General features: G+C 34.1%; 1 protein-coding gene across 1 annotated transcript; it reads left to right on the top strand.

Annotated features, from left to right (window-relative positions):
• Positions 1–5,986: 5,986 nt before the first annotated feature.
• On the top strand, positions 5,987–8,158 carry LOC132058156 (uncharacterized). The gene is made up of 5 exons (XM_059450710.1): positions 5,987–6,391; positions 6,482–6,555; positions 6,702–6,843; positions 7,445–7,503; positions 7,609–8,158. Exons 1-5 carry the CDS (start codon positions 6,298–6,300, stop codon positions 7,861–7,863), a joined length of 624 nt encoding a protein of 207 aa, XP_059306693.1. The 5' UTR covers positions 5,987–6,297; the 3' UTR covers positions 7,864–8,158.
• The last annotated feature ends 491 nt before the right edge of the window (positions 8,159–8,649 follow it).

Genomic DNA, 8,649 nt, shown 5'->3' with positions numbered 1-8,649 from the left:
ACCTTAATTCAAGTTTAAATCGATAAGCATTGCTCGATTTAAATTGAATTTACTATAATTACAATTTCAAGTAAATAAGCATTGTATACTAATTTAATTAAGGTATAAAGTAATTAAAATCGAGCAAAGCATTAAATCCAATCGATTCTATTTTGCCAATAATTTTATAGTGCGTAATGTTCAATCCGAGTCGTATGTCATCTCGTTTCTTAATAATCGAAAGTCGTGAAGATAATCTTTTTCAAATATTAACAATCTAAACTCCATAAAATCGTTAAATTGAGTTGAATTAAGATTTGTACCTTTCTTGATGTTGTAGCAAAAAAATCAATGGAGAAATCGGCTTGAAACAACGATTTGAATAATTGAGAAATCGGTTTGGGAACGAAGTTGGGTTAACGATAGAAGGATTTGAGAATAACGATTTTTGTTGTGTTTTATATGTAACGGTTAGGGGTAGTAATGTCTTTTTACTATGTTAGTTTTGCTCGGAAGGGCAATAATTAAAGACCACCATTTTGAGGGGCAAAATCTAAAGACCAGCCCAAAAGAGGGGCATTCGCGCCAATTGCCCTATAGATTGCCGGGTCAGTTATATTTTTTTTCACGGATTGACCTTCAAAACAGCTGCTCTTTAATTTTTATCCCTCAAATTGCTGGTCTTTAAATTTTATCGTACGCTTAAAAAAGTAACCGAAAATACCCCGAGGTTCTGGGTTCGAACCGTTCAGTAAAAAAAAAAAAAAATTGCAAGGCAAGACTTTCGCAAAACCTCTGCCTTAAGGCCTAATATTTGCCCAAAATTAGGTCTATTTTGTCAAAAATTAGGCCTTAAAGCAGAGATTTACCTTAAGGCCTAATTTTGCTATGAAACTCTGCCTTGCGAATTTATTTATTTTTAAACTGAGGCGGAGTTCGAACCCAGAACCTCAGGGTATTAAGCGAGGGGAAAATTAAAGACCAAAGAATTTGAGGGAAAAATTTAAAGATCATCCCCATATAAGGATAATCGTGCAAATTGCCTGTCAGTTATTTACTATGTACACTAAATATAGTTCCATAAAATAAATAAATCATTCTGAAAAATATTCAATAGACTTTTTAAAAATGCTTAATGCATTGACAACCCCCTAAATTTGCCAACAAATTTCATTTAGACACTCGAACTATGACTTGTTTCAATTGAGCACGTGAACACATGATGAAGTGTTCCTACTAGACACTTTTGGTTCAAATGTTTAAAAAACCTTTGTGTGCGCTCTCAACCGTCTATGAGGTAATTAAGTTAACCACATAAAATATATCACCTCCATTAATTATACCATCAGCCTAAATTAGAAACGTCTGCGGTTTTACTGCTTATTAAGTTGAATTCGTATAATTAAAGGAGATACATATTTTACGTGGTTAACTTATCTACGTAATGTGCTAAAATACGCCGAAAGTTTTTCCAAAATTTGAACCAAAAGTGTCTATTGAATCAAAAGTGTCTAATAGACATACTTTATCACGTGCTCAGGTTTTTTCAATTGGAATACGTCATAATTCGAGCGTCTAAATGAAATTTGCTAACAAATTTATGGGATTTTCAATGTAATAAGCTTTTTTAAAATAAATGTCTATTGAATTACAGAATTACCGTTTGCATTGGGTAACTTGGAAGTCTTCATATTGTTAAGTACTTCTCAGTGCTCACTATTGACATTTGTGCCTTCTCTATTCCTCAACAATTAGCCATATTCGTGGTTTTGGGAAAGCACAAAAGCAAAGCTTTTAACCTACTAGGCAAAATGCAAGTTCCCAAACGGGTAATAAGGTTATTGTTATGGTAAAAAAAAACTTTGTCATGGCATGAAGTTTAGTCCCTATATCGAGGAATCAGCGACACCCACGGCGGTCATGCCAATTGCCTCAGCATTCCTCTAATTGCTCTCATGTGCCCATGTCTTGAAAAGCCAAATACATACTTCCCTTTTCCCAAATCCCAGAGTTTGAAATTTCACAGTCCAAACAAACCTAATTGGACCCCCTAACCAAGACTCTAAAATTCCTAATTCCTAAGCAGGGATGTTAAAAACCTCCACAGCTTCATTTTCCGTACATTCCGGGGTACAATTCCTGAGGTGCAGAGCCGATAATACCTGTTAATAACATTCTTAGCCTCGGGCTTAAATGTTAAGCTAGAGTATCTTGTCAATCAACTGATCATGTATGTTTTAAATACAAGATTGATATAGCGGTGCGATCAAATCAAAGTAATTATTTTAGTATAGTATAATCGAAAGAAGAGGACGTGAGACGTTAGACTGCTTGGTACATTAGTGGTGGAGTTATTGATTTTAATAAGAAGATTTAAAATTTTCAAACTTGTGACCTATGTAAGTCGAGCAGATTAAAAAATTTATACATAAACAAAAAGTATTTGTTTTCATCCTACTGGCGTAGTATGATTTTCCCACGAATGGGGTTCGCTTGAACCCATTTCATTTGATGGGGTTCCGCCATGGTATTGTATTTCTAAATTTAGAGAAATAAATTTTAATCTGGAAACCAATTTGAAAGCTTTTGTTTTGAGTAAATTAAGCTAAATCTTCCTGTAGTATAACTCAATTCCAGATACATCTCTTACATATTTTAAAATTATAAACTTAACCCTCCTTATACATGCAAATTTTACAGAAATACTATTAGCTAGTTAATTCATTATACAATATGTTAAGTGTTAAAACACGAGGTATAACTAATTAAGTACATTGAAGTGGAAAAAAACTAAAAAACAATTCAAAATTACTGATTGTATACGATGTGTAAACCGGCGTCCAAGGCTTCGACCCGTCGGCCGGAGCAATAACAAAGAGCGACAGGTCCATTTGGGCTCGATTGGTCGGATAGAAACATTTCGAACTTAGTTATTCGGATGCAGCAGAATCCGAAGAGTCTTATGCTTCAGTTGATAAGAGTCCGAGAAATTCGGTCCGTTGCGGATTCCTCTCCCCATGTCCCGCTACATGACGCGTCACCAGCCGCTATACCCGAGATTTTGGGAATCATTATCCCCATGATTGATTTAGTTACCATGTATAACACAAACACTTGTACTATAAATAGGGAGGTAAACCCTCATAAGTCAACACCTCATTCTCTGCATACTTATACGAAAAACCCTAATTCTTAAGCTCTGTAAACATCAAAGGCAATGTAATTCTATATACTTTGGTTCGGGTTCGAAGTTCTTAAGCTCCTGTCCGGACCAATCGTTGTGCTGTTCTTCAAGTCAATTGAGGCTATCTCTTTACTTTCTTATTGTTAATCTTTGTTCATTGTTGTTATTCTTTTGCATAATTAACGAATCAAACCGCATATCCTTTAAACCACATACAAATTGAATTGTTACCTTTTTAAGGGGTAAATACTGATATATAGGAAGTTTTTATGTTGTTTATTTTATAAATTTAAGAAAGAGGTTTAATTGGGGATTACTTTTCTATGTTTCACACTTTGGCGGGGAATGGTGGAACAAAGAGCAAAAGTTACCTTCACAATTCACACTCTGTCTCGACGATTTTGTAATCTTGTTTAAAGTTTTGTTTAAACTTACTTTACAGCTTTTTCTCTACATAGTCCCCGGTCAACTAGTTTTAAGACTCCATCATCCTCGATTCTAGTATTTAATTTCAGCTTTAATTTTTGACTCTATAAGCACATTTTTATTGTTGATCCCCCTACTACTAGAGATTAATCACCAATCATAATGAATTAAAAGATACTCACTTGCCAGCTTAAATAAACAAAATAGTAATTTTAAACAAAGAGTAACAGAGTAGAGAACATTTGATTTTTTTGTCTATTTCATGGAGTTGAAAAGGAACCTGCTAAAATTTATTCCTAAATTGTACAATAGCTACTTATTTTCAGTTAGTCCGTTATTCACCCTCGTTACGGAACGATTTGCAAAAGAATAAATAATGATGATTTAATTTTTTTCAAGGACTCTGTGTTTACACCTCAAGGTAAAAGAATGTGGCCATGTGGGTTAAAACATTTTTGACTTTTTGGTAATTACATTTTCAGAGAACTATGTGTTTACACCTCAAAGCCAAACGACTAATTAATAAATCAGTTCAAACACCCTGATTTTTTTTTAACCCGTTGTCAATTAAATATTGAAGATGTACACAAAAGAACAAGGGGCACCCACTGATAAAAAATGGGAGAGCGAGCTAGCTCTCGTGTTCTGAACTTGTTTGTTAAAACCTAACTGTAAAGTTAAAGAGTGGTTATATTATAATGTTATGCATGATAGGTTGAGTGATTCAAGACAGTTTAATTTTACCACTTGCCCATGTTCTTCTTCTTCTTCGACATTTTGAATTTCACCCAACTGACCGACTCCTTGGGAATTCTGCTCGATAATCACCATGTTCATTAGTATATTATTTACTCGTAAATTACTGTTCCTTTCGCTTAATTAAATAATCATCAGGGCTTCTAGCCAAAAGAATAAGGATAGCTGAGAATTCACTAATCATGTGCGTTTAATAACCAAAATATAAGTGGCTGGAGCAAATTATTTGACCAGGACTGACAGGAGCGAGGTGCCAGTTAACAAGTTTGTAAAAGCTACCTAAATCCTAGAGTTAGGCTCAACGTTTTGTCCAAAAGCAATTATATAGTGTTTCTGTACTAATTATGAATAGTTTAAATTTCACTCCAGAAGTAAGCCTCAAGTTTTCTGCATAATTTCCATGACCCTCCCAATTCCCAAAAGCCTCATTGGCTAAGTAGCCAATAAGAACTACTAACAACTCCAACCTTTTTACAGGGCAAAAGAAGAACATAGAATTAACAACTTAATGGAAAAAAGAACAAAAATGGAAGAAAGTTAATTAAGTATAATCATACAAAAACACATAATGAGGAGTATGATAATCTAAAAGGCAAAATAGACACTGCTTTTATAAAAAGCAACTGCTAATGGTCCATTTTGAGATTGGAGAGGAATATATATGATTATAGCATAAAGTTGGGAGGAAATTTGATTTTTACATAAAGTAGGCCAGGGGAATAGGATTTTCGGATTTTCATCCAATTCTTCAGGGAGTCGAAATTGCCTTGCACCATTTTGGTTAAATATAATTCATTTGTAGCTTCTACCTTAATAGTGTTAAATTGAAACTAGGAGTTCATGGTCAGTAACAATTAATTGATCTAAGATATCAGATATGACTTATATTCTAGTTAACTGATCTTAGTTAAAATGAACGAAAAAATATATCTAAGTTAAAAAGGATCATCTAGCTTCAATTAGTATATTTGTTAGCATCAAAATTCGAATATGAACGGCAGCTATATGAAGATGAATTCAAGCAATCAAATTACTCCCTCTGTCCCATATTACTTGGCCACTTTCCCTTTTGCACGCTCCTTAAGAAATCATAAATAAAAGATATATTTTACTATCTTACCCCTATCTCTATTCAATAAATACGTTTTAATCAATATTGACTATTTTCAAGTACATTTAATAGTAAGGGTAAGATGAAAAAGATTTAATTAATTTTATCTTGATTTTGTAAATGAACAAGTAATATGGGACAGAGAGTAAAAAAATTATAGGTACTAATTTTGGACCTTCTCACCATTTGTTTAGCATATAAAGAGATTTTACAAAGTTGGGTAGTGCATTGAATAGGAGGTTTCTATTAAAATCGGTTAAATTTTTTCTATTTTTGTACTTGAAAAAATCAAGTGTTACATTATTGAAAGGTGACCGGATATGTCAATTTTCAGTTTGAGTGTCCTTCTGTTTGACATAACAAAAAGTGACATTAAAAAACAGTCTTAATAAGTCAATGACCATTCAAGCAATCAACTTTGAAACTAGACTAGACACCTTCAAATTGAAATAAGGGAGTGCACGAAAAATGAAACAACTTAATTATCGGTGTAAACTTTAGCCAACAAAACAAACCAATCCTGGCTGCATGCATGGCGGCAGACAACCGTATCTTCATTTCCACGCTATCAAAGCCCTTTTTCCCTAATATCAACCTAGAAAGACCATCTTCCTCTTTCTTAACTGTTTCTTTTTCTATTCTGTCTTTTGAGTTTCCCCAGGTGCTCAATTGTAACCTAACCACTTATTTAAGCAAGAAAAAGTTAGTTGTTCTAACCCTAGCTTTGACTTGGGTTTGGAATTTGGGCTTTCTATAAATCTCCTTTGTTCCCCTTCATGTGCAACCATCTCCTTTATTGCAGAGTATAACAGACATAACCTTAAAAACAAAGAGGTCAAAAATGGCGTCTTTACGTTTTAGTTCCTTTATGCTTGTTATCGTACTCTTCACTTTTCTTACCATGAACAATACAATTGCTTATAGTGATAACCAAGGTACTGCCTTTCTCTTTTCCACTCTATACATTAAAAATTTTGTTCCTTCTTTTTCCAAAATTGGGAATCAATTAGTTGTTCCTTCTGCAGCTAAACAAACCTTTGTGGTCCGTGAAGCAGAAAATGGTTATGCCATGGCATCACTAAGGAATAATCATGAGAAGGTACTAAAGTTGATTTGGTTTCCCCTTTAGTTGTAGTAGTATTTTCTTTTTTTCTCAAGACTCGAATTATGTGACAGTACAAATGTTTCAAAATGAAATTTAACTTTACGAACTCTGATGGAGGTTCTTATTGAAATTAATTTCAGGAAGTTTTGGATGGTGTACCAGCAGCTGCTGAATTCACTAATGGCAGAGTGGGAGGAAGAAAAATGACGATAGAGAGAAAGAACATAAAGAAAAACATGAAGCAAGTGGAAGCTACAGAGGAAGCTGATTCAAAGAATTCAGGTGCAAGTGCAATCCATTCTGTTGGAAATTTAAACATTAAAGGGCAGGGGAAGTTGAGAGAATTGAGCGGTAGAGGTAGTAGTAGCCATTCAATGAAGGCCAATACAGGGAGTTTTGTGGCTCTTAATGCTGATTATCACATGGCAAGACCGCACCCCCCTAAGAATAATTGAGTGAAACAACTCAAGAAAATTAGTAGAGAGGGAGAAGGAAACTTTTTGTTAGTTTTAGATCTTAGCTGTTTTTCTTTATTAGTTAGATGTTCTTGTGAAAAAGGATAGTATACTTGTATGTATAAATAGAAAATTGCACGAATTTTCAGATTTTGTCATGTGCAACAATATCGCAATTCTTTGTAGTCCATCTATTCTTTTTCTCAAGCAAAGTGAATGGAGATATCGTTTCTTTTATGATTCCTTTTTCTCTGTTTTTCTGTTCATCAACTCCTCCCTGCAAGCTTCATGAAGTGTCTAAATTCTTTAGTTTTGCCCAATTAAAGCCTATTTTATTTTGCATTAGCAAACTAGTTCACTGGAAATAAGGAACGGAAACAGAAATGGAATGAATCCTCAATTTGGGTATTTTCTCGTTCACAATGCAGGAAACAGCAATTGTTCAGCCAATCCACTCGGTGAATCGCGAAAGAACACTCAAAATCAGGTTACTCAATTGTACTATTTGGATGAGACTAGTTTAATTTGAGTAATTTCCATGTTACTATTATTTTTTTTCTTAATTTTCCTTCATTTGAATTTCAAGTAACAGAGCGAAGAGAGCAAAAATTCGACGAAATCAGCAAGTGGACGCAACTCGAAGAACTCATCAAAATTAGCTTTAACAGATCAACCTGATGATACTGAATCATTGCAGACGCTTGAATCAGAGAAACTTATGGAAGATACGACTGAGTTTTCCAACATGATGAACAAAGACTACACTGGAGGTCCAGGATCAGGAAGCAAACCCCGTCACAAACCCCCAATCAACAATTTCCAGCCTTTCCACAGATCAAATCCATGAAACCATGTAAAATTTTTGGTTTTGGTTCAACAATTTTGGCCCCCTCGTAGGAGAAAACTATACACTAACCCAGTTTTGCTTTGCTTGATGACTCTTCAGACAATTAGCACTGTAATAGTTTTGTTTTTTCTAGCTGTGATGTACTAACGAGTAGTTAATAGTAATGTGTAAGAATCAGTCTTGATTCCTTAATATTCTAAACAGTACCACTGGTCAAAACAGGAAGACCACATTTTTTTATGTCCTACTTCCGCTAAGAATCTCAGAGTGACTGTATTCTATGACTAAAGTTCAATTTGGCGCAGATGAAACACTGTAACATCACATGGTCTCGACGCTGTGAATTAAAAAAAATAAAAAAAAACTGTAAAGTTTTGTGACACCACACAGTTTCATGCATGATCAATGGTAAGCTTCTGGATGTTAAACTTCTTACAGTCATTGACGCATCATTTTGGACTGAAATTACAGTAATTGAATGTATTACTTCACGAAACACTTTAGTATGGTGACATTTTATTGTGAGATATTCTCTAAATAATATAAGCAAAAGAAATAATACGAGAGACCTCTTCTTTTGTTCTCCCCTTTTTTCCTATTACCATTAGCAGCCTATTAACAAAGAGAGAGCATATCATTGTAATCTTCCCTGTTACTGTTCTTTTGTCCAAAAAAAATTGACCTTTTTTTTCTTTTTCTTATAGTACTCTCTTTTCTTTCTTAGGTGTCAATCACTTGGTTTACACACGTGACATGACTATTGGTCCAGTAACTAAAATTTCTTCA

This window comes from Lycium ferocissimum, chromosome 5, assembly GCF_029784015.1.
Source record: "Lycium ferocissimum isolate CSIRO_LF1 chromosome 5, AGI_CSIRO_Lferr_CH_V1, whole genome shotgun sequence".
NCBI lineage: Eukaryota > Viridiplantae > Streptophyta > Magnoliopsida > Solanales > Solanaceae > Lycium > Lycium ferocissimum.
This window is presented reverse-complemented; position numbering and strand designations above follow the sequence as displayed.

Bases quoted from the DNA above. Each gene is read 5' to 3' on its own strand.
- LOC132058156 (XM_059450710.1), top strand. From the start codon at position 6,298: ATGGCGTCTTTACGTTTTAGTTCCTTTATGCTTGTTATCGTACTCTTC. The intron at 6,556-6,701 runs GTACTAAAGTTG...AATTAATTTCAG, and splicing joins TAAGGAATAATCATGAGAAG to GAAGTTTTGGATGGTGTACC. The intron at 6,844-7,444 runs GTGCAAGTGCAA...TTCACAATGCAG, and splicing joins AGCTGATTCAAAGAATTCAG to GAAACAGCAATTGTTCAGCC.